The sequence below is a fragment of the Schistocerca gregaria genome, chromosome 4 (assembly GCF_023897955.1).
Source record: "Schistocerca gregaria isolate iqSchGreg1 chromosome 4, iqSchGreg1.2, whole genome shotgun sequence".
Lineage (NCBI taxonomy): Eukaryota > Metazoa > Arthropoda > Insecta > Orthoptera > Acrididae > Schistocerca > Schistocerca gregaria.
Window position 1 is genome coordinate 618,832,713 of NC_064923.1, and position 27,375 is coordinate 618,860,087.

Sequence of the window (27,375 nt, forward strand, 5' to 3'; positions counted from 1 at the left end):
CGCGTTTAATTTTTTTACTTTCAGACAATTATTATCTTTCTGTGAAGTTTGTGGCATGCCTCTTTCAGTTCAGCATATTGTGGCTACGTGTGTCCTATATACTGATAACAGGGCAGCCCTTGGTCTCGCTGGAGATCTGCCTACCGTCCTCGCAGATACCGATACCAATGTTAACAGTGCGGTGAAAGTTTGTGAACTATCAGGCCTCATCCCTAAACTGGCGGGAAAAGGCAGCAGACTTCAGTACGTTGTAAACTGTTCTGAATGTGGGGACAGCCTTCGTCCCCACCCATGATATTTCATGTTGATTTTTTGTCAGGGCGCTGATGACCATGAGGTCGAGCGCGACCTCAACCCAACTCATCATCGTAGATTGTGATCATTTTTTTTCCAAATAATGAGACAATAACATTTTCATATTGTATTCTTTAACCTAAGTCATTGTAACCTGGACAGGATCTAAATTTTTCCCGTGTGTGCAGATCCAAGTGTTGTGCGTGAAAGAAAAGATCGGAATAAGTAATTTAAAAGCCTTTCAGTTTGCTTTGATATTTAAAAATTAGTTCAGTGCAACTATTAGAAACGCCTCGCGTATTTAACTATTCGTCTTGCATAACAGTCAGAGGCACAGTTCTCTTTTGAGTTTGACAATAATAAATATAAATTAGTGGCAAATATATTTAGATAACAATTATACATAAAATTTCTAAATATCGTTATCTCTGAGTGTACTGTATGGTTCAAAGTTCATTATCAGTCATGTACTGCAATTCTCATAATCAAGGACATGATTCATTTTTTCTCAAATGAACTCAGGTTGATAAATAGCCGTATTACAAACTATTTCATTAAACTTCAATTAACTTGTCTTTTCTCAAAAACTGCCAGTATCGCGTAATCAGTAGTGTGCGGCTACATAAGTATTATCTAACAGTAGTGAACTTCAGTTCTACCGCCGGCAGGTGTGGCCGTGCGGTTCTAGGCGCTTCAGTCTGGAACCCCGTGACTACGGACGCAGGTTCGAATCCTGCCTCGGGCGGGGATGTGTGTGATGTCCTTAGGTTAGTTAGGTTTAAGTAGTTCGAAGTTGTAGGGGGACTGATGACCACGGCTGTTAAGTCCCATAGTGCTCAGAGCCATTTTTTCAGTTCTACCAAATTCGATGTTGTGTATTTCTAAGAGCATTCCAAATCATTTCATTTAACTGCATTGTATTATCTAAAGTTATTTTTTGCAATATTAGGTTATTTTTGCATATAGTTTTAACTACGCATGTGTCGCCTTCTACTGCCACGCAATTATTTCAATACTATTTCAATCTTCCGCTGTTCAGGACATTACTAGCTTATCGGACAGTAACTACCTTACAGGGATGGCGACCTTAATAATTATCTAAAATCATTTCACTTTAGTTGTTGTGGCACAATCGATTCTTATCGTCTCCCTTTCCTTTTAGTATTTACGTGAGCGACTGCATTAATTATGAACTAAGACATCGTAAAGTCTAATAACAGCAGAGAAGTAGATGAATAAGTTATTTTTTGGAATCGGTGTCAAATTTCTTCGGAAATGGTAGCCTTATTCGAAATTTTAATATTTCTGCTGGGCACACGCTATACAAGGTCAGATTTCCACAGCAATCGGTTAATGAATCGGGACGTTATCAACCTCGAATCAGTTCTTATCTTGGTCACGAGAAATCACGTCACAACTTAAAGAGTGCAGCATGCATTAACGTTATATTTTTTGCTTACCGCTGTTACTGAAATAGACGAAGTTATCATATACACGTTTTCAAAATGATAGACGAAGGTGAAAATTTTTTCCGATAAGCTGTATTTCTAATGGCGTGCTGAAAAGTAATGTCTCCGAACTTTTAATGTGAAAATTGATAAAGCTTTTTTAACATAACAAATATTATTACCGTTCTTCATGTCAACATATTTATTTCTCAACAGAGACTCCCTGGCGAAGAACAAATTCCTCTCAACGAGACACCTGTGTGTTGATAACGTGACTACAGAATGATTCCAGAATGAAACTGTCACTCGGAAGCGGAGTGTGCGCTGATATGAAACTCGCTCGCAGATTAAAACTGTGTTCCGGACTGAGACTCGAACTCGGGACCTTTACCATTCGCTGGCAAGTGCTCTACCAACTGAGTTACCTAAACACGACACACGATCCATCCTCACAGCCTTACTTCCGGCAGTACCTAGTCTCCTACCTTCCAGACTTCACAGAAGCTCTCCTGCGGACCTTGGAGAACTAGCAGTCATGGAAGAATGGATATTGCAGAAACATGGCTTAGCCACAGGCTGGGAGATGTTTCCAGAATGAAAGGCAATAGTTCCGAGTTCGTGTGTCGATATGCACACAGTCTTAATCTGCCATGAAGTTTCATATCAGTGCAGACACCGCTGCAGAGTGAAAATTTCATTCCGGAAACTTCTCTCAGGCTGTGGCTAAGTCACGATTCCGCAATATCCTTTCTTTGTGGAGTTTTAGTTCTGCAAGGTTCGCAGGAGAACTTCTGTGAAGTTCGGAAGGTAGGAGACACGGTACTGGCGGAAGTAAGGCTGTGAGGATGAGTCGTGAATCGTGCTTGAATAGCTTAGTTGGTAGAGCACTTGCACGCTATAGGCAAAGGTCCCGAGCTCCAGTCCCGGTCCGGCAAACAATGTTTATATGCCAGGAAGTTCAACAATAGAATGTTTGACTTCGTTGACGGACCGGGGCTGAGACGGGATTGTATAGAGGATGATGCATGACGGTGAACCCCAGCCATTGGATTGTTTGCGCTGTACCCAAATTGCTAGCTGTGAATGTCCAAGTAATTTGCCATATTTAAGACGCGTAAGCACAACCTTGTCCCCATACAAAAGAAAATATAGAAAAAAATAAATAAAGTAATGTTTCTAAATAATAAAGAGACGTATCTGATTTATCAGAAGTTCGGGTAACGATAAATACTGAATTAATATAGACTTAGACTACACGTAATAGAGATGTTACCTGAAATGGCGATTATTCTTCCCAGTATTGTTGCAGACTAACGGATTAAATCGATATCGACTCTTCTATAATTAACTTTCTCTTGAAGTATTAGAGTACCAATTAACCCGTTGCTCTGGAGAAAGCTTCGTAACCGTAGCACGCGGTAATCCTACAAGAAGATACTTCCAAACACTTTAACAATGTATTTATCGTACTGCTATAAATAAATGTATACTAAATTGAATTATCTTGAATGAAGGACTTCCCTATCTCCTTCCAGCATTAATCATCAAAAATAAATATCGTACACAATAAATAATTTAGCTAGTTAAGCTAATCTCCAATACGATCACAAAAGCTTCTCTAGCACCAGTCCGTACTTCAGAATACCTTTGTCGTCCAAATAAAGAATTCTCACATACCGTACGTTACTTATAACTCGAAAGTTACTACGAAATTATTTATATAGGATATTAACGGATTTCAAACAAAAGATCTTGACATTTAATCCATATACGTAATATGTAGTTACGACAGCGACAATAAACTTCGCTAAAAGCAATCTTTGGCGTTCATTTATCTACTTATTCGTTATTTATCACTAATTTTAGACAGAAAATTATGTTCAGTCCTTTTGAAAATTGTTTTAAATATTCTCAAGTGATGTCCTCCTTTTATTTTAACTCAATACTTAATATTTTTTACTGGTTTAATGACTTATAGCATATTAAGCTATTCTTTGCACATTGTTGTCTCTCTATCATTTTACCTCTAACCTTACCGAGCTTCCGCTACTTGTAAAACGGAATTGCATTAAATTCTCTCCCGTTTAAATTGGGTATAACATTTATCATATATTTTAATGGAAATCAGAACCCGTGGGACTTTAGATTAGATTTTACCTACTATATTTTTGTTTTGTTTTGTTTTTACAATAAACAACAGTCGTAACGTGAACGAGTGACGACAGAACTCTATCCCCAGCCTAAGCGGGGCGAACAATAAAGAAAACCAAAAAGACTACGCACCACCACCACCACCACCACCACCACCACCACCACCACCACCACCACTACTACTAACACTTTAGTTTTCAACTTAAAAGCAATTTTCAAAAATTATGCCTCTTCAGGTGTGGGCTTACATCGTTTCCACTTACAAAATCCAATCGTCACGCTGAACTACTACAATAATGGTAGCAGGTAGGATTTCCGCGTTAGTATGGTTCAACTAGGGTACTATCGTCTCAATTGTGCCTACCAGGCACCAAGATCGGGGTACCAGAATCACTTGACTAAGTCCATACACACACTCACATCATATGACATACCGTCGAACACAAGATAAAAGTAGAGGAGCCCAACTTTGAATTGAATTCGGAATATAATTCCACTCATAGTAACCAAAGTAAGTGACTGCAACACTTCAACCATTTCCTTTCTGAATTGTACAACCAAGACAACATAAATTACATTCACAATAAAATTCGCGCAAATTCTCAGATTTATGAAATACTACCAATCAACTGGGTATCGACGCCGACAGTTGTTAAAGTTTGCCAACTATCGTACAGTAACGAACATGTCGGTTAACCGACATTGGCTCCCTCTCTTGTCGACTGTCAGTAATGGCTGACTCTCCTCCCAAAGAAAACCGTAGGTGAACCATTCGTTTAGACAAGAAAGAGCGTTGCCATTAATTTTAACAATTGCAGATGAACATTTCGTGGCCGTCAGTATTTGGTATAGCGACTGACACGCCAAGGGTGATCTTCGGCGTGCCCAGTCGCTGCTGCGGCCGACGGCGCAAGGATATCTGCCGACTCTTCTCGAATGCTAGTATAAATCTACATGTACTAGGTTTCTGCGACCAAGGTGTTAACGTGGTCATTAGTTTCAAAAATACGACATATTGTACAGCAAGCTCTTCGACTTAGTTCCTGGCTCCGATCACAATAGTTTGAAACGCCAAAATACATCTTGACGGTAGTAAAGGCAACCAGATTCTTTTGACACGTCCCATGTTAGAGATGTCGCAGCACTCGTGTGCGGTCTGGCATTATCATGCGAAAGAGAGGATGCTCATGTGTGGACGAAATCTCAATTTTTGAACTCTATTACAGGACATTGTTTCTCACGCACCGACAGAATTACTTTTAATAACTTTAGTTATGTCTTGCACGCACTTACATTTTTATCAAACTTACACTTTCGACTTTCGTCATTTTCAAGGGCAGTGCTATGTCAGTCATATAAAAACCTTAAACACATTGGATATCGTCAACATTCTCAAGCACGACACAAGTGCAAACAGTTTGCATTTGTCTCGTGTTCGAGAATGTTGACGTGTTACAATGTATCTAATGTTTTTATATGACTGACATAGCAATATCTTTGAAAATGGAGGAAAGTCAAAACGCGTAAGGTTTATGAAAAATAAAAGTATGGTCAAGACATAAGTTATTACAAGTGGATCCAGATGGCCGCGTCGTCTCACAGCATTTTCATGCAAACTGCAGTCGACAGAGCCGGCCGGAGTGGCCGTGCGGTCCTGGGCGCAACAGTCTGGAGCCGAGCGACCGCTACGGTCGCAGGTTCGAATCCTGCCTCGGGCATGGATGTGAGTGATGTCCTTAGGTTAGTTACGTTTAATTAGTTCTAAGTTCTAGGCTACTGATGACCTGAGGAGTTAAGTCGCATAGTGATCAGAGCCATTTTTTTTGCAGTCGAGAGAAATATGTTACGTATCATCATTTTACTCGCTGCAATTCAAAACCTTAGAGTAGGAAAGGATTGCGACTTGAGCTAGCGAAACAGGAAAGTCGATCGAGCTATGTACTTGACATGTAAAACCTCAACCGATATTGACAGTAGAATAAAAAATTCAGAGGCATTACTCTTCAGCACTCTGTAACATATGTTGGTGCTTATTGCCTACAAAATTGCTACATGCGAACCTTGTTCTTCGTAACTTTTACGACGTAATGCATAAAAATACTCTCTATTCGTTGCACCTTCACACTAAATCATGCAGACAGACTCACTGCCAGGCCGCGTGCTCATTTCACGATGAACTTGGTGGGAGGCGGAATGGAAGTGAGAATGAAACAGAAAAAAACCCATAAGCATAACTTCTGACAATGGTTGGTAATATTGGTATATGTTAACCTTGATATGTGCTAACATTGGTATATGAACGAATGATATGTGGAAAATGGCTGATTGGTCGTCCATGAACCATGAACCATGGACCTTGGAGAGCTGAGATGACTTCGGTGCCTCAACGATACAGATAGCCCTAGCATGGATGCAACCACAACGGAGGTGTATCTGAGGAAACGTAAGACAAACGTGTGGTTTCTGAAGAAGAGCAGCAGCATTTTCATTATTTTCAGAGAGAACCTTCTCGATGATTGATTGACATGGCATTCTAATAACAGCCAACAAGACTATGTTGTCCTCGTACAGGGAATGGCTGAAAGCAAGAGGAATGTACAACCTAGACTTTTTTTAAGGATGCTATGCTGCACTAATGTACGTCTTGAGTAAATTTTTCTTCAGGTAAAATAGTCCCCCATTAGGATCTCCGGTTGGGGGCTACTCAGGACGATGTGTCACCAGGAAAAACAAGAGACATTCTACAGGACGGGTCGTGGAATGTTAGTCCTTAATCAGTTGAGTAGAGAGACGCAGTGGAAATTAGCGAAGTGTGAGGACAGGTTAATAAAGGTGTATCAAAACAAAATTAGGTAGGGGTAAGACAATAGTAGGCCGACTAATGAATCAGAAAATAGGAATGAGGTAGTTACTATAGACAGCATAGTCAAGACATTGTTGTAGCTATTGTAGACACGAAGTCAACTTCTACCACAGTAGTACAGGTTTATTTATATTCCAATTAGCTCCGCAGATGAAGAAAGTGAAAGAAAGGATAATGAGAATCAGATTGTTAAGAGAGGCGAATATAATAATTCCAATCCCAAAGAAAGCAGGTGCTGACAGATGTGAAAATTACCGAACTATCAGTTTAATAAGCCACGGCTGCAAAATACTAACGCGAATTCTTTACAGACGAATGGAAAAACTGGTTGATGCAGACCTCGGGGAGGATCAGTTTGGATTCCGTCGAAATGTTGGAACACGTGAGGCAATACTGACCTTACGACTTATCTTAGAAGAAAGATTAATGAAAGGCAAACCTACATTTTTAGCATTTGTAGACTTACAGAAAGCTTTTGACAATGTTGACTGGAATACTCTTTTTCAAATTCTAAAGGTGGCAGGGGTAAAATACAGGGAGCGAAAGGCTATTTATAATTTGTACAGAAACCAGATGGCAGTCATAAGAGTTGAGGGGCATGAAAGGGAAGCAGTGGTTGGGAAAGGAGTGAGACAGGGTTGTAGCCTCTCCCCGATGTTATTCAATCTGTATATTGAGCAAGCAGTAAAGGAAACAAAAGAAAAATTTGGAGTAGGTATTAAAATTCATGGAGATGAAGTAAAAACTTTGAGGTTCGCTGATGACATTGTAATTCTGTCAGAGACGGCAAAGGACTTGGAAGAGCAGTTGAACGGAATGGATAGTGTCTTGAAAGGAGGATATAAAATGAACATCAACAAAAGCAAAACGAGGATAATGGAATGTAGTCGAATTAAGTCGGGTGATGCTGAAGGAATTAGATTAGGAAATGAGACACTTAAAGTAGTAAAGGAGTTTTGCTATTTAGGAAGTAAAATAACTGATGATGGTCGAAGTAGAGAGGATATAAAATGTAGACTGGCAATGGCAAGGAAAGCGTTTCTGAAGAAGAGAAATTTGTTAACATCGAATATAGATTTATGTATCAGGAAGTCGTTTCTGAAAGTATTTGTTTGGAGTGTAGCCATGTATGGAAGTGAAACATGGACGATAACTAGTTTGGACAAGAAGAGAATAGAAGCTTTCGAAATGTGGTGCTACAGAAGAATACTGAAGATAAGGTGGATAGATCACGTAACTAATGAGGAGGTATTGAATAGGATTGGGGAGAAGAGAAGTTTGTGGCACAACTTGACTAGAAGAAGGGATCGGTTGGTAGGACATGTTTTGAGGCATCAAGGGATCACAAATTTAGCATTGGAGGGCAGCGTGGAGGGTAAAAATCGTAGAGGGAGACCGAGAGATGAGTACACTAAGCAGATTCAGAAGGATGTAGGTTGCAGTAGGTACTGGGAGATGAAGCAGCTTGCACAGGATAGAGTAGCATGGAGAGCTGCATCAAACCAGTCTCAGGACTGAAGACAACAACAACAACAAGAGAGGCGAAGTTTTAATTGTTGCGGGTGACTGGGATTAGGTACCAGAGAAAGGAATAAAGCGAAAAATCGTAGGAAAATATGGACTGGGGGAATTGAATGAAAGAGGACTGATCTGATAGAATTTTACAGAGGGCACTATTTAATTATCGCTAACAGTTAGTTTCAGAATCACGTAAGAAATTGCATTCGAGGAAGATATTTGTATATATTGGGAGGTTTCAGAGTGATTGTATAATGATCAGAGTTGGCTCAAATGGCTCTAGGCACTGTGGGACTTGACACCTGACGTCATCAGTCCCCTAGAACTACTTAAACCTAACTAACCTTAGGACATCACACACATCCATGCCTGAGGCAGGATTTGAACCTGCAACCGTAGCAGCAGCACCGTTCCGGACTGAAACACCTAGAACTTCTCGGCCACAGCGGGTGGCATAAGACAGAGTATTCGAAAACAGGCTTAAAACTATAAGGCATTTGGGGTAGTAGTGGAGTGACAATAATTAATTGGTTATGAGCTGCAGGCTAAAACTAAAGAAACTGCAGAAAACGGGGAAATTAAGGAGATGAGACATGGATAGATTGGAAGAACCAGAGGTTGTTGATACTTTCAAAGGGAGCGTTAGCCAACGATTGAGAGAAACGGAGACTACGTTACCTCGAGAAGAATTTGACAGCAGTGAAAGACTAATTTGAAACATGGCCTTTGGAATGAAAAATACTCCATTAGAATTACTGAGATCCTTGGGAGAGCCTGCAATGACAAAATCATTCCACCTGGTGTACAAGATAAGAACAGGCGAAATTCCCTCAGAATTTAGGACGAAAGTTTGAGTACTAACGATCTAGCAGTAAGTCGTGACTTCAAAACATAAAAACGAGTTATTTACAGAAGTATGTAAAAAAACTGACAGGAAAATACCGGGCGGAGACGGGAGGAAAGATCATTTTCGATTTCGAAAAATATAGGAACACACGAAGCTATAGTAACCGTATGATTAATCTTCTAAGTTGGGTTGAAGGAAAGTGAATCTACGTTTATAGTAAATGTAGATGTAGAGGCAGTTTTTGACAGTGTTGACTGGAATACATTCCTTGAAATACTGATGATAGCAGGGATAAAATGCAGGGTGCTAAGGATTATTTACAACGTGAACAGAAACCTGACTGCAGTCCTGAGAGTCGATGGACATGAAAAAGGAAAGGATAGTTGAGAAGGGATTGAAACAGCGGTGTAGCCAGAGGCAAAAGTACCTCGAACTTTCCAAAAAGAGAAGCTTTCGATTTTTCAGAGAAATTGACGTAGAAAAACTTCTATGAAGCTTCAGTTAATAGGCAGCTTTTAAATTTTACTGTGGTTTATCTTCGAGGGAACTTCCAAATAAGAATTTAGTTTTGTTGAGGAATTACAGAGTGAAGACCGTGGGTGTATTCAAAGATTAGTAGTAACAAGTTTTTTTTGGTTACTGCCAAAGACTTCTTCAACCTCCAAATCGCTCTTCATCAACAGTGTTAACTTCTCGTGTTGATTCCCTGCTACAGTTAAGTACAGATGCTATAAGATCAGTAACGTAGTTTGCTGTGGAAATTATCTGCAAATGTAGGTGAGCCGCACTCGATTATATAACAATGCTTTCATTCTGCTATTGTGTATAGTTGGACTACTGTATGGTGTTACAAAAAATCACCGAAAGTCCTAAGGCAAATACCGGGTCGGTTTCTTCGAAGGGTAGACCAGTTTCATTCCCGATCCTACTACCCCTGCCCGATACTGTTCTCCGTCTCTACTGACCTCGTCGTCGTCAGTACAGTAATTCGCAGTCTTTCTTCTTCCTGCACAGTGAGCTAGTAAACATGATACGCTACCCATTTTACGGAACTCACCATAATATTTATATATATAGAAATGTCGTGGTTTTATGGACTGCCTCGTGTTTTTGTCTAGCCGGGAAAATTTTTTGAGCAGCTCCCAAAAAATCTCCCCTTCTGTTCAAATGAAATCACGAAACTAATGTGTCTTTAAATGTATGTGATGAAGTACGTTACTTCAGAGTGTTGCTAGTCAGTGCAACGTCGAGATTATGGATATTATGCATGCGAAAATTCTCATTAGACACTATACTTTAACTGTATTCAATTTAAAGCCGAAAATGCGACTAAGTTCTGAGTTAACGAATAATTTTTACTAGTATGTGTCTGAGTGTTCCTGTTCAGCAGTTCGCTGTGGAAGCCATCGATGGGTCCAGAAGTTTCTTCACGATTCTCTCCACTCTTCTTCCACACCCGCTATCAGATTTAACGTAGATAATTTACATGCGTCCATTTTGGTAAAGAATTTGAGTGATTAACGCTCCAGATATAGCCGAGATGTAGCAGATCGTTACAGAGTGCAGCAACCACGACTGACATTGCGTCTGGTGGGCTCTGCGATAGCAGACACGTCCCGTTTGAGGACGGTCTAAGCGTCGTGGGAAGAATTCCACTCGACACTGAAAACCTTGGGGAGCCTTCAGATCGATGACCGTTCAAGTGCTGCAAACTACTCACAGAAATTGGTCGCAGGTGGATCCTAGCTCGTACCAGTTGCTTGTTCATGACGAAATTTTCTGTTGGATGCAGATAATGTGGCTTCGGTAGTCACAAAGTACCTTCATATCTATTGTTGGTGGTGACTGAGGTAATTCATTGTCTTCCTGAAGGTAGAAGTCACCTGCAGGGTGCAGTAGCAGAAAATAAGGATGCACATGCTCTGACAGTAGGTTTCTGTATCGATCATCAATGACAGACGATAGAAGAGGTATCAGGAACTCTGTTTCCTACCATATAAACATCACCCACATGAGAATACATCCACCGCAACGGCGTCGTTTGACAAGCTGCATACATCACTTGCTGTGGTTCTCGTGCCCCATATTGGCATTTAGTAACATGAAATGCGACTCATTAGACAGCCTGTTCCATGCTTTGAGGATCGAATTATATGCGCCTAGTGCACATGCTAATCTGTCATTGTCGGGTGCTGAGCAAAGGCACTTTGTGTGGGGGCTGTAGTGCTGGATGCTCCAGCACCGAATTGGTCAGTGCGTTGTTAGACTCATGTATTACCGATTTTTCAGTGCGCAGTAGTCAACACGACCCCTGTCATCGATACGTTCTTGCCCACGGTAATGGACTCAGGCAGCGGGGTTCCCGTGCTGAGGTACTTAGCTCACTGTTCGTAGGGAATCATTCTGGAATATCACATAACACATGCGTCGGCACCTATTGTTTAGTCTCGAAAAATTGCGTTGTTACGTAGGTTAATATCCCGTGGATCATTTGTACGATTAATTTTAATGCCATGAAAATAGTAAAAACAAAACTGCAGCCAGCCCCACCTTTTCTACGCTCTAGTAAATAATTCATTCAATGACTCTGGTTGTTTTTTTCGTTCGGTGACAAGGACAACTTCCTTTGAGAAGCGTTAATGTTGTTTTAAATGTATTAGTCCGTTGTAGGAGACTGTGCTGAGTGCATCTATAGTTTGTGTCGTTATTGTAATATCGATGACAATACGACGACGTGACAGGGAGAAGGCCTACACTCGGGGCAAACCAACCGCATTGCAGCACAGCCTCTCTCCCCCTCCTCATGGCAACACGAGCAGCTGCTGCAAGTTCCGCCAGGATAAATATTTGCCCCGATCCTGCCTACCTACCATAGAGATCCCTATACAAGGCGCCGCGATATTGGTTGGTACCTTCCGCCCTGGTTCTGAAATGTAGGCGGTAAGAAGCCGTTACCTATGTCCTTTCTCCTTCTGCCCGTATCGACGACTCTGTTTAGTCCTGTAGTATTACTTTCCAAGGCGAGCGGATGCTGGATTCAATTTCGTCGAGCAAAATAACCAGCAGCATAGCATCAGTGGTGAAACGTAAGAAACGCCAGACTTTGCAGAACATAAAACTGAAATGTACACTTACTGTTACCGGTATTCTAATCATTACTACTATTTTGAACATAGGTCTGCGGTCTGCTATGCAAGCATCTAAAAGTCGGCAATATTGATTCTTTCCGCCTACGTTTGGAAGTGGGAGTCTTACATTTTCTGTTTTTACGTCGCATCATTATGAAACACTGAATAATTATGCAACAGCCGTTCCGGCCGTCTTTAAGGCTCTGAAGAGGACTGCTTCAAAGATGGTTGAAATGTCTCTTGTTTCGTTCGTTTAGTGCTGTATAATGACGCAGCCTAACACACGAAATGATAGTATTTAAATCGATACTGGGCGTGGAAACCTGCGAACTTAATATTCGTGTTAGACTTGTCACTGGCACAAGGTAGGTACGGTCTGTGATGAGGCGCCTGCAGATTTTTGCAGGGCCTTACCCAAGGTATGGAGAACAGGTCACCGCCAAGGACACAGGCACGGAGGGGCTGCACAAACTGGGGGAAAAAAGACGGCTTAAGAATTAAGCGCGAAAAATAGGTGAGTCCACGTATCTATCATGTTCCTAACTCCTTCCGTAGAGAAGGGTTTCCCTCGGTTTACAACTGTGAAATGCACTCTGTTGTCGGAGAGTAATTTCGTCCAAGTAGCATCATAACCTATGTCTGTCGCTAACATGATTTGTGTGGCGACAGTGCACTGTGTTTGGTTCGACAGGTGCCGCCTACACACCTCGCTCCTGTCCAACAGTGTCCTTCCTGATAATTCAGTTACGGTGTTCTAGGCGATGAAGAACACTAAGACGTCTTCTCATTATAATGTTTTGAATTTGTTTCCAAGTATTGTTGAAGAGATTCTTAGTCGCACAAAGAAATAGCTTTGTGGGTATTCAAGACACCATTAACTGCAGCATTTTTATCAAAGTTTCAGTGAATTAAAAATGATAAAACAGCACTTTCCGTGGAGCACAGGCGAAAGGAGACCAAGAATTAGCTATCTTGCCAATAGAATATTTCACAGCTGCTAAGCTGGACTTGAGTTACACAATCAACGAGTTTTCTTCGCTCAAAGGAAATACAAAGTAAAATTATAATAAAAATGGATATTTCCTCAGCTTCCAAGTATAGCCCCCTTTTTTCTTATTTCTGATCAGTGATTTGTGTATTGTTAATAAAAACTGTTCCTTATCACGAATCGTACTAAAACCAATGTACAGTACTTCCACAAACAATAAAATAAAGATTCTGTTTTACTTCCAATTTTGTATAAACTCACGCAGTTTGTACTTACTACAGTGACACTTTTAATTTCTTGTGCGCAGTTTATAAAAGTAGTTCATTTAAGTAATATTTTTAAATAATGGTTCATTATTATGAAACCTACTTAGAGGAATGCAAAAATCTGCTAAAACTACGTAGAAAAAACTACACAAAGATAGTTTCACAGGGGAGGAGGAGCAGCATTCACAGGTCTGCCCGGGGCGCAGGATTATCTCGTTACGGCTGTAATAGGTTCTACAGTTCCTAGCATGAAAGCCCATCCACGTGGGCGTGGCCTCACGCGAGCAACTGAAAAGTATCCTGTGTTGTGATTTTCTTCAAATCGTGTTCGATTTTCGAGACTTGTGGTTGTAGTGGTATTCACCGAAAGTTGAGTAATCTGAGAAGTGATATATACAAAAGTGTAAACACTTTTACTGAAATGTTAGTGGGTGATGGGAGGAGAAAAAACAAGATCGCTAACTCCCTAACCCCCCCCCCCCCCCTTACCCCACCTTGGATCTGTGCCTGACGTGACTGCGTTCGTACTCCTGCTCTGCCTCCACCCGCTGATTGTGCTCGCAGTTGTGCAAGGGCAGTATGAGAAGGTTGGTTTGTGTTGTGTTTCAGCCATGACGATGCTGCCGCTGCTCCCGAGGGACATCCACGTGCCAGAGCACGCCCTGGCGCGCCGCGGCGCCATCTGCTTCTTCCGGGAGGTGGCCAAGGTCCGTCCCCACCAGCAGGTCAGTGTTACAAACTCTTCGTATTACATCACACGAGACCCAGTCAGCTCAACAGGAGTTACCTCCGTGCGCAGTAATGAACTAACATAAAAAGTACATCCAAATTTAGTGCTACGGAGCCCCCTCTAACACTTCTGGGTAATTATTTTAATACAAATTCAAGCACGCGGACATCACTTGCTTGTTTCATAAGCTGTTAAAATACAGTACTGGCCATTAAAATTGCTACACCACGAAGATGACGTGCTACAGACGCGAAATTTGACCGATAGGAAGAAGATGTTGTGATATGCAAATGATTAGCTTTTCAGAGCATTCACACAAGGTTGGCGCCGGTGGCGACACCTACAACGTGCTGACGTGAGGGAAATTTCCAACCGATTTCTTATACACAAACAGCAGTTGACCGGCTTTGCCTGGTGAAACGTTGTTGTGATTCCTCGTGCGAGGAGGAGAAATGAGTACCATCACGTTTCCGACTTTGATAAAGGTCGGATTGTAGCCTAACGCGATTGCGGTTTATCGTATCGCGACAATGCTGCTCGCGTAGTTCGAGATCCAGTGACTATTAGCACAACATGGAGTCGGTGGGTTCAGGAGGGCAATACGGAACGCCGTGTTGGATCCCAACGGCCTCGTATCACTAGCAGTCGAGATAACAGGCATGGCTGTACCGGAACGTGCAGCCACGTCTCGATCCCTGAGTCAACAGATGGGGACGTTTGCAAGACAACTACTATCTGCACGAACAGTTCGACGACGTTTGCAGCAGCATGAACTATCAGCTCGGAGACCATGGCTGCGATTACCCTTGACGCTGCATCACAGACAGGAGCGCGAGCGACGAACCTGGGTGCACGAATGGCAAAACGTCATTTTTTTCGGATGAATCCAGGTTCTGTTTACAGCATCATAATGGTTGCATCCGTGTTCAGCGACGTCGCGGTGCGTGCACATTGGAAGCGTGTATTCGTCATCGCCATACTAGCGTATCACCAAGCGAGATGGTGTGGGGTGCCATTGGTTACACGTCTCGGTCACCTCTCGTTCGCATTGACGGCACTTTGAACAGTGGACGTTACATTTCAGATGTGTTACGACCCGTGGCTCTACCCTTCATTCGATCCTGCCGAAACGCTACATTTCAGCAGGATAATGCACGACCGCATGTTACAGGTCCTGTATGGGCCTTTCTGGATACAGAACGTGCTTCGACTGCTGCCCTGGCCAACTGAAAACGTCTGGTCAATGGTGGCCGAGCAACTGCTTCGTCACAAAACGCCAGTCACTACTCTTGCTGAACTGTTGTATCGTGTTGCAGCTGCATGGGCAGCTGTACCTGTACACGCCGTCCAAGCTCTCTTTGACTCAGTGCCCAGGCGTATCAAGGTCGTTATTACGGTCGGAGGTGGTTGTTCTGGGTACTGATTTCTCAGGATCTATGCACCCAAATTGCGCGAAAATGTAATTACATGTCAGTTCTAGTATAATATATTTGTCCAATGAATACCCGTTTGTCATCTGCATTTCTTCTTGGTGTAACAATTGTAATGGCCTGTAGTGTATATGGCAGGATTACTTCGCGTTAGGTTTTGACTGTAGTTAATTGTTTCAGTGCCTTAAAAACAATAATACTCCATAAATAACTGTAAGATTCAAAGAATTTCTGTAGTGTGCGTGGCGGCCTTGGTGGTATGTTGTGACGTACACAAAATTTTTAGTACACTGATGTTCAGATGAAAGACAAACATCTTGAACGACTAGAGATAGGACGTTCATATACAAAGGACATGACATTAGTATGTTCTGCAGAAATGATTAGCATTTCAGTCATCTCGGGTCAGCATGTGTCCTGTCCAGTAGTAGGCACAGGGTCCGCCGTGGGCCCTGAAAACATGTTCGGTGCGTGATGGTATCGAAGCCTATAAGGCGCGAATGGCGTCCTGTAGTATAGCCATCCATGCATTATTTACCTAGTTCCAAAGTTCATATGTGGTGTTTGGCATGGGATCATAGCACTGCTCCCGTCGCTTCACCATATCCCACACATTTTCGGTTGGCGACGTGTTTGGTGATATGGCGGATGCACACCCTGTGACGCCAGGAAGATACGTCTTCGTGCAGCATCGTACGGTAGTGCACTGTCTTGCTGATAAATGGCGTTTGGGGTGTTTTGCAGAAAGGGTATGGGACGGGTCGCAGGATGTCATTCACGTAGGTTACACTGCTCACAGTGCCCTGGACATGAACCAGCTGTGATATGTGGTTGTATCCACTAGCACCCCACACAATAAAGCTTTGAGATGGCGCTGTATGTCATGCAAATGCAGTCACTGTTAGGCCACTCCCCTGTCTGCGGCGAACCAAAATGCGGCCATCATTTTTAAACAAATGGAACTTGGATTCGTCTGAAAACACGCTATGATGCCATTCCTGTCCTCTGTGACGTCTTGCCTTAAACCACTGCCGATTTGCATGTTCCTGCACATTCGTCAAACGTAGGCGGAGAAGTGGACGGCGCGCATGTGACCCATGCCATAATAAAAGACGGCTGTCGCCCCTCGCAGTGTGCGATATGGTTCACTATTGCGCCAGAGCGAGGAGGACGCAAATGTGTCCTGCAGTGCCATTCGGATAAGTTGTCTATTTTCTCGGGGGAGAGGGGGGAGGGGAGGGGAGGGGGTCCGAATGGTACGACCTGACCCTTCTCGTCGTGTTATGCGGCCTTCCATTCGGCAAACACCCGTCGCACTGCCTACGCACTTTGTCCCACAAGCGCAGCAATTAAAAAAAAAATGGCTCTGAGCACTATGGGATTTAACCTCTGAGGTCATCAGTCCCCTAGAACTTAGAACTACTTAAACCTAACTAACCTAAACACATCACACACATCCATGCCTGAGGCAGGATTCGAACACGCGACCGTAGCGGTCTTGTGGTTCCAGACTGTAGCGCCTAGAACCGCTCGATCACTCCGACCGGCGGCAGCAATTTGCCAGATGGATGCCAATAATTTGGCCTCCTTCAAAATCGCTGATCGGACGGTACGGTTCGCTCAATCGTCTGAGAGAGGCATCCTGCACGTTTGCTCAAGTCACACTGATCCATTACCCTCGGTTTACACCGACAACGAGAGCTGCAGTTCATTTTATCGGTAGGTGGTGCAACGCCGCAAAATCGGTGTTGTCCTTAAACCAGCGGGCCAACGTGGTCCAAATGATAATCATTTCTGCAAAACACACTAATGTACATGTCCTATGAATATGAACGACCTATTTCTAATCGGTCAAGGTGTTCTGTTTTTTTTTTTTTTTTTTTTTTTTTTTTTTTTTTTTTTTCCCACTGGAGATGAGTGTGTTTTAACGCTATGTAAGCTTGATACTGTGGGTTAACTAAGTGATACTACAGAAATATTTTTCATTACAGAACAGTTGTTTTAATAAATAAAGGGATCAGTTTGTCAGCTGCAGGAATGTAAGTAGAGCACATTACACTCGTTTTAGTTGCACGAAATAACCTATTTTGGGCTAGACAATTTTGTTACCCTTTACAAAACACAGTTACACAACAATTAATCAGTATGGAACCGCACGACTGCTACGGTAGCATGTTCGCATCCTGCCTCGGGCATGGATGGGTTGCGGCGACGCGGTCCTTTCGTCCCTTTTCGACGGACTTGCACCTACCTGTGAACATTGTCTCAGCAGATCATCAGTAGGAAAGCCGAGTGAAACCTGTGGTACTTCGACGTTAACCAGGCTGCAATTTAAGTCACTAATCTACGTTTCGGTAGAAAGTTTTCAAACAAATGAAAGGTTGGAAATTTTGTCCTCAATTAATATATTCTGAAACTTAGGTGAACATGTATTACTGCCAAGCCCGTTCTAGTCTTAATACAGTCACCCATAATCCCTTTCACTCAGGTTAGCAAGCTTATGTTGTTGCATTTCCCGTAAACGTAATAGCTCTAAAAATACTGATTGTTTTTGATTGATAATGCTCGCCAAATATTAAGTCTGTCGGTACCAAAGGCAGTCACAGTTTTTAGCCACCGACCTGCTCAATATGCCACGCGGAATATGTGTCTTTTTTCGTCACAAAATTCACTTAAAATGTCCGAAATTTGTACACGCTCATTGGAATAATTATGCCCATCGGAATAATTATGCCGTCACTTAACCACACTTTTTATGTGTGGAACACTGCTAGATCCGTCAACTTACCGTTTCCATCGGAACTACTACTACACACGTCCGAACTGTTTCATGCCTAGGATCCCACCCTTCTCTAGAATACTCTTGTCTTCTCTACCAGCAGAGAACGGCGCGCAAAGAATTTGCTTTACCATTGGTCAGTTCACTCAACAGCCAATAGCAAACAAAATTCTTTCGCGTGAGTCCGCGCTTTTCATCAATAACCAATCGCAAAATAGTTAACCTAACGACTGCACTTTTTACCGATGTAATTATCTAATTTGCTGAAGTTTTGCTTATCTATAAAGTTATTTACTATTGTTATTTATACCTGAATTAACTTTCTCTTTACCATAAACTTACTTTAAAAATCTATTCTACAAAAATCCTCTTTGTCCATATCCATACTTCTTCGAAATGTTCTCACTTTAAATCCTACTACATAATTCGTTAAAGGGTTATCTTCATATTAACCTTAAACCACACTCACGCACCATTCATACTGCTAAACACATTTATAACATTTTACCTACACAAAAAGACATAATAACACCTAATGAAAATACTAGAACAGTTTATGAAAAACATTCTATTACTTTAGTGCACTCTAGTGGGTACAATCGGAACTAAATCAGTTCCCTATCCAATATTGTCCAATATCGGCTGACACATATACTAAGTGCGCGTCCAGTCTCGCATCACCAGCTGTCACTATCCAGCTCTGAGACACATCTCCCACTTACCCGCCTCCAAGGCAGGATCGGTATACGGCGCTACGCCTCTGTGTGTGATGTCCTTAGGTTAGTTATTTTTAAGTAGTTCTATGTTCTAGGGGACTGATGACCTCAGATGTTAAGTCCCATAGTGCTCAGAGCCATTTGAACAACAATTAATACCTTCCTACCTCTAAGATTAAAATAAGAAACCAATAATATGACTATTCTCTCTCAAAAGTCTTCGTGCTCATTGCTGACCGTCGTGATCTTACGAGTCGATTTTCTCGACACCGGACGGTTGCCAGCCTTTCTTAGAGCCTACTGAAGAGGTAGTGATCTTGATTTGATGTGTCCACCTGCTCACTGCGTTCCCCTCGGCATCGTGCTCTCGGTCTTACCTTCAGTTATTATTCTCTGTAGATTTTTCTCCACCTCTTCACTCACTGTGGCCAAAGAACTGGAGAACTGGTTGATACGAGAAAAAAAGGAGCCTGGGGATAGTGAGTGGCTCGATAATGGACCAGTAGTGGACCTTTCGATTCATTTTATGAGAAACACCCTGCGCCAGCACCATAGCTCAAGTCCATGACCGCTGCTTGTATCTGGCTATGTTTCGCAACCGTAAAAGAATACGGATTTTTGTGCTGTTCGTTGTCTCTCTATTCTTTCAGATCAGTGATTTCCCTAAATCGCTCCAGGCAAATGCCGGGATGGTTCCTTTCAATGAGCATGGCCGCCTTCCTTCCCTAGTCCGATTAGACCGATTACCTCGCAGTCTCGTCTCCTCCTCCACGACAACCTCAACCCGACTCCCAGATCACCCCCCCCCCCCCCCCCCTTCTTCCAGATCTTGGTGAGCTGCTTCATAGGCACTCACTCTAGCGTTATCCGTCGTCTTATCTTCACATCTCGTGGCTCGGATGGTTGACCCAAGATCGATAAAACAGTGCACTACTTCCATTTCGTTTATTTGATCTATGAGTTTGACTTGTCCTCCTCGATCAGTTATCATGAGTTTGAACTTGATGAGTCCGATGTCTAACCCACTTGACAGGCTAACGTTCCTTAGTTTTGTCAGTATTTCAGAAAGTTCATTTTCACTACTTGCTTAAAGCACGTTGCGGTCAGCTAACGGAGATTTTTTAGTAACTTTTCCAATTAGTCCAACCATCAAGAGCTTTCGTAATGATGATGTCTAATACATTAATAAAAATTTCAGAGTAATTGTTTCTGGATTTTAGTTACTTGCCTCAGACGCATGGAACAGTGGTAAGGGGATTACAACGGTTTCTGTAGTGGGTTTGTTACCGCGCGGATTGAGTCGGAGAGCTGATGTGCGAGTCATGGCAGCGCGTTTACATCGGGAGATTTTCCAGGCAGAGACTTTTGCGCATTTTTTAGGCCAGGTGCTGGTGGCAGTGGCTCTCACTGACAGACGTTTATGTGCACAAGCAAAGTCTTCCACGCTATATCAGCTGACGAAGTGCCTTATACGATATCTAGGACACAAGTGTTCGACTCCAGGAGGGCATAACCCGTAATGTTCTACAATATATTGCAAGGACATATCCATATATCTGATAGGTAAACCTGGGTTCTTCGTCTCGACAGTCGAATTTTACGTATTTGGTAAAAACTTCTGTTGGTCGTTAACGCCCTCTTTTTTTCAGAAATTTGTTCTCTGAAAGCATTCCAATCTTACCTTTAGTTGTGTGTACTTTGTTCTGTATCACTGAGCGAGGTGGCGCAGTGGTTAGCACACTGGACTCGCATTCGGGAGGACGACGGTTCAATCCCGTCTCTGGCCATCCTGATTTAGGTTTTCCGTGATTTCCCTAAATCACTACAAGCAAATGCCGGGATGGTTCCTTTGAAAGGGCACGGCCGATTTCCTTCCCCATCCTTCCCTCACCCGAGCTTGCACTCCGTCTCTAATGACCTCGTTGTCGACGGGACGTTAAACACTAATCTCCTCCTCCTTGTTCTGTATCTGTCGTCAATTTTTCAGGTGTAGTAGACAAGTACCTTTATTTTGCAAGCATATGCGTCTCTGCCGCAAGTCAAGAATATGTCATGCATCGGGACCACTGACCTGCACCTGCCATAGCCATACTGGAACGTGCCTGCTTGGGGCGGTATTTCGCAGCAATTTTTTTCTCCCTATGACACAATTTACAGGGTAGCTGTGCTCGCATCTGCAGTCAAACGCAACATCTTCAGGAAACATTCCCAAGTTCTGAAACCATCTCCCCACCCACCCTCTCCCTAGGTTCTCCAATATTGTGTACGCTTCAACACCTACCCATGACCTCTCATCGCATACGTTGTGGTCCGAAACATCGCCGATGCCTCCCTTGCCAGTACACTTTCTTAAAGATATTAAAGCAGATAAATTACCTTTAAGTATTTTAAGACACTATCGACGGGGGAAGGAGTGGTACCTTTACATACTGTCGGACAAGGTGAAGCGTGATTAGTCTGTTGTGTCATCGAATGCCCACTCCTGTATCAAATCATTACACACACGCACAGCTGTCGTAACAGCCTGTCCTGCAAGGGCAGACAACTTTACATGTCGTTCTGATCTGTTGAAACTATAATGTTAATACAGCAATGCGATTCAAACTGTGAATTATTTCTTCAGATTTTTTTGTTACTTTGATTATTAATGAGTTTTTATGTTATCCGATGTTAAAAACTTTTCAGAATTAGTCCGTAACGCAGTACAGAAATCTATTTAGAAGGACCAGGTGAGGTAGCAGCTCCTGTGAACAAAGATTAGTCGACGGTCAGAGGGACTTCGCAGAGTGCAACGCGTTCGCGGATACTGCAGCTGGAAGCTCTTGTGAAGGCGTGAAATAATGTTGAACTCCTGGCATGCTCGTCCGTACCAACGAATATTCCTATCAAGCCCGTACCGTCGTAACTGATTAGTAAAATAAGTAGCCGCTATAATTTGAGTCTCACCAGCGATGTTTCATTTGACTCCTTCCTCTTGACAATTCATTTACATTCAGTCAACATGTAATAGGACTTTCGATCACTCGTTAACTACTCTCTTTATACCTTATCCATATCAAGAAGATACAAAACACAAAAACTAACTAATCCATACACGGATTTGTCACAGGATTTGGTATCAAAGAATAATCAGCGCATAGAGCGGATACACTCCGGCATCCAGTGGCGCATCGGCAAATACGCAGTTACCACGGTTAATAATTTTTCATGGTCATACTGTCACATTAGAGAAGTAGAGGTGATAATATAATTGAAACTTTCTTTCTCCTTTCAACTTCGTTGTAAGCACCTCGATTCAGTGTGTTGAAGCAGTAGACCTTTCTGGCTTCTGCGCTCTTTCTATCTCTTTTTGCGCTCGTAATAACGTCATCGCCCAGTGTCGCACCTCTAACGCGAAAGTCCTCGCTTATCACAATGCAAAACTTAAGGTTTTCATCAGGATGGGACCGTGGTTGATTAACCGCGCCGGAGCTGGAGGCTGGTGCAATGCAGGAGAGGCGAGGCGAGCAGGACTGCGGCAGCTCGCGTCCCCCACCCTCACCCCTCTACGCGCGGTGTTACCAGCCGCCGTGCCGGCCTGCTTCCCACTGCCCAAGGCCGGACGGCTGACAGCTGACAGCGTGCCCAGTCCACTCACTGCCTCTGCGTGTGCATAAGCTAGCTACACTCTGCCTCGTCGCTTTCCTGAACCCGTTTCTCGCCTGCATTTCAGACCGTGTTTGGAAACTGGAATCGAATATATTGAGGCGAAAAAAGTAAATGGATAGGGATATGCAGATGGTAGTAATATCGCCTACACAAGGTGTAAAAGGGCAGGGCATTGGCGGAACTGTAATTTGTACCCAAGAGATTCATGTGGATAGTTTTCCGACGTGATTATGGCCGCAAGACGTGAATTTAAGACAGTTTGAACGCGGAATGGTAGCTGGAGCTACACGCATGGGACGTTCTATTTCGAAAATCGCTAGGGAATTCAGTATTCCGTGATCCACAGTGTGAAGAGTGTGCTGAGAATACCAAATATTGGGCATTAACTCTCACCACGGACAATGCAGTGACCGAAGGCCTTCATTTAACGATCTGGAGCAGCGGCTTTCTCATAGAGCTGTTTGAAATAGCTGCAGAAATTAATATGGGGCGTTCGACGAATGTATCCGTTAGGACAGTGCGGGAGTACGTGGCGTTAATGGGCTGTGGCAGCAATCGACCGACGCGAGTGCCTTTTCTAACAGCACAACATCGCCTGCAGCGCCCCTCTCCTGGGCTTGTGACCATATCAGCTGGACCTTATGCAACTCGAAAACCGATATCAGTTGGTAAAAGTTGACGGTGGGGTTCGAGTGTGGCCCAGACCCCACGAAGCCATGGACCCACCAAGATGGCGGTGGCTCAGTAACGGTTTGGGCTGTGTTTACATGGCATGGACTGGATCCTCTGGTCCAACTTAACCGATCATCGATTGAAAATGGTTATCTTCGGTTACTTGAAGACCATTTGCAGCCATTCATGGATATTATGTTCCCAACCGACGACTGAATTCTTATGGGTGACAAGCGCCATGTCGACAGAACACAGTTGTTTGCGATTGGTTTGGAGAACATTCTCGACAATTTGAGCGAATGAAACGACCACCCAGACCGGCCGACATGAATCCCAACGGACGTTTATAGGAGGTAATCGAAAGATCAGTTCGTGCACAAAATCCTCAAAATTCAGCACTTCCGCAGTTATGGTCAGTTATAAAAACAGCATGGCGTAATGTTTCTGCCGGGACTTGCTGAGTCCATGCCACGTCGAGCTGCTACACTACGTCGGGCAAAAGGAGCTCCGACACGATTTTAGGAGGTAGTACGTGACTTTAGTCACCTCAGTGTAGACTAAGTAAAATCGCAGAACATGAACAATTATTGTTACATAAACATTCATGAAATTATTAAGAAATATTAATTTTGTTAACATAGAGTTTTGTCTCGTAATGCGTTCAGTATTACTTGCAGCTCGTTGTTCTGATTACATAGACAGGAAGAATCCAAACACAGTGTGATGCAGACATAATTCCCACTTTTAGTGCATGCCATATATCATTTAATTCATCACTTACGATGGCAGTTGTATCAGTAGGCTCACAACGGTACTGTGTACCACAGATATCGTTAGGTATCTTGGACGCTGGCGGTGCTAGAGTGTTTTTAGCCTTGAATCATACCTTAATATACGAGGGCTATTCGGAAAGTAAGCCCCGATCGGTCGCGAAATGCAAACCATTGTGAAATTCCGATGAAGTTTTGCACAGATGTGTTAGGTAGTGTCTCTAGTATGCCCGTCGATCACGGCACGTCGCTCTATTCAGTTCTGAGCGCAAAGTGAGCACATAGAGATGTCTAGAAAATAGTGTCTCCCGCCAAGTATGATGGCCAGGTGAGAGATTTCATCTGATGTGCAGCCCACATAACATAAGTCATGCGTTTCGTTCTTCGTGATAATTCACGGCCGCACTCTGCAGGGGCAATGAAGACGTTCGTGCAGCGTTTTTGATGGGAAGTGTTTGATCACCCACAGCACAACCAGTAATTTTCTCGTCCTCGGTTTGATATCTGCTCACGTGAACCAATGGGTACGAAGACAACATTTTGGCACAAACTGGTCGCCTTGTATGACGAGGGTACTGGGAAGTTGGTGCGACAGATGTCTTAACTCGGAGCGGCGACTGTATATAGAAGTAGCTGACTCTTTCTGAAAGAAGTTTTAATTTTCACAGTGGTTTCCATTTCGCGACCGATGGAACTTCACTTTCAGAACAGCCCTCGTATATTGAGGCTAGTAGAGATTTAGAGTGAGAAATGATACGGTTGAGGGTACAGTGTCAAAAGTGGTCCAAACGTGGTAATCATGCGCTTTTATAGAGTTCGCGCCTCAGGAACTGTAGTGGCAGAAAATTTCAGGGATGGATTGAAGGAAGTCACCCGTATATTTTCTAAGTATGTAAAAATAAGAGAGGGAGATTTCCGTAGCTGTAAAGTAATTCATTCTTCTGATTAGGGTACAGAGGAGGGGGTGGGGCGGAGGACAAGTGAAAGCGATTCGTGTAATAATGCCATGCCCGAAAGGGCCTTCAGTGATCATAGAATCGACTACTAAAGGTGAAATCGTAAATCTCTTAATTACAGACAGGCCCGAACATTTCGACACTGTTAAGGCGCAACAAAAATTATTTAACATAAGACCGTTATAGCATCACTGAATAGAGCTATCACAAGGGAAACTCCCCATCGCACCTGCTACATATGTGGTTGTAACATGATCCAGTGGATAGACCGCCAAAAACTGAACACAGATCAGGCATGAAGACAGGAAGAAGGTGTACTAAACTGTGGAAAAGAAGCAAAATCGAAGCAGTGAACGGTCCAAGTTTAACATTTGCGACATCGAATATATTCTTACAGCCGTGGCGTTGTGGTTATGCGGTCACAGTGTTGGACTGTGAAGGGGGAGAATCGTGTTAGAGCATGCCTCGTGCCGTATATTTTTCTGTTTTTTTTTTTTTTTTTAATAAAGTGATGATATATCCGTCCGGTTATTGACGTACAGTATATTTTTACTGCACTCAGATTTGTGCCCCGGAGTAACGCCCGTTTGCAACAGCGAGGAGCCAGTAAGGGACCTCCAGACGTACGTGCTTCCTATTTGTTCTATACAAGTGCCACACGTTGTGACTCTTCAGTTGCGTTTTGGAAGTTTTGACTGTTGGATTCCTTTGTTGTTGCATAGTTCACACCTGTGTATTTGGTGTCTTCATTGCTGTGAGGTGTCTACGCGCCATCTCGCCTCTCTCACTGTTCATCATATTTGCTTGCGACGATAAATATATTCTTACCACATGACTAATATTCTATAACCAATGTAGAGTATGACAAATGACAAAACCACAGGATGAGGACAGGGGTCTCAATGATAGGATGGGAAATTCATAATTTTGTGGAATAAAAAATTGGGCACGTGGGAGATTTGAACACGAATTTCCCGCTTCGCAGTCCAACAGGATAACCACATATCCACGACGCCGTGATGCTTGCAATTCGATCGATGTTGCACTTCTTGAGCTTGGAGAGTTCACGGTTTCGATTTTGCTTTTTTTCAGTTCAGTACACATTCTTGCTGTTTTCATGCTTGACCCGTGTTCAGTTTTTGACGGCCCATCCACTGAGCCATTTTGGCACTAAATCTGAGTCGAGGGGACGGGGAGATTACCTTGTCATTAGGGAAGTTACGAAAGGTTGGTTCAAATGGCTCTGAGCACTATGGGACTCAAGATCTGAGGTCATCAGTCCCCTAGAACTTAGAACTACTTAAACCTAACTAACTTAAGTACATCACACATGTCCATGCCCGAGGCAGGGGGAACCTGCGACCGTAGCGGTCGCGCAGTTCCAGACTGAAGCGTCTAGAACCGCTCGGCCACTTCGGCCGGCAGTTACGAAAGGCAGGATGATATTTCTGTTTAGTGTGTGCAATAACAAAACAGATTTCATATTACCTCATGAGTCAACGTTACACATTATTCTCTGAGACTGAGAGCGTTTCGTGTAAATTGACAAAATTCAGCGAGTATTGTATATCACACACTAGACAGGTACGTGCCGAGCAAAGTTGTGAGGGCTATGAAAGATCCGCCTTGGTTCAGCACCCGTGCTGTAAAGTGTCTCCAAAAGCAAAGAGGACTTCACCACAGATTTAAACGCAACTAGAGCCACATTGGAAAAAAAAAAGAAATGAAGCCAAAATTTGCTAGACACACCTATATGCGTGACTTGTTCAAGGAATCCGAAAGTAAAATTCTGTCCGTTGATCTTAAAAGAAAAAACACACAAAAATTTATCGTCTTAAGTTAATTAAACGGACCAGAGACGTTATCTACTGACTTTGTGACCAGATTGTCATCGAAACGGAGGATAATGGAGAGAGAAGCGAAATACTAAATTCGTTTTCCCAAATTTTTTCGTTGAGGGAGAGCATACTACGGTTCCTCCTCTGTCGTGCCACGACACCGAGATAAGAGATATCGGGATAAGTGATCGCGGGATAGAGAACTAAATTCGTCGACAGAGGAAAGACGACGTGACCGGATGAGATATATGCGAAATTGTTAAGAGACTTAGAGAAAGAAGTTGCTCTCCTTTCTGCGGCCAGTTCATAGCAGATCTTCAGAGAAACGAAGCG

At 43.0% G+C, this 27,375-nt stretch overlaps 1 protein-coding gene across 1 annotated transcript in view; it reads left to right on the forward strand.

Annotated features, from left to right (window-relative positions):
- Window positions 1-27,375, forward strand: part of LOC126365762 (uncharacterized) — a 1,228,930-nt gene that overhangs the window by 181,868 nt on the left and 1,019,687 nt on the right. The window contains exon 2 of the mRNA XM_050008264.1: window positions 14,113-14,228. Within this exon, the coding sequence (XP_049864221.1) occupies window positions 14,115-14,228 (114 nt within the window). The 5' untranslated portion in view covers window positions 14,113-14,114. The remainder of the gene's footprint in view (window positions 1-14,112; window positions 14,229-27,375) is intronic.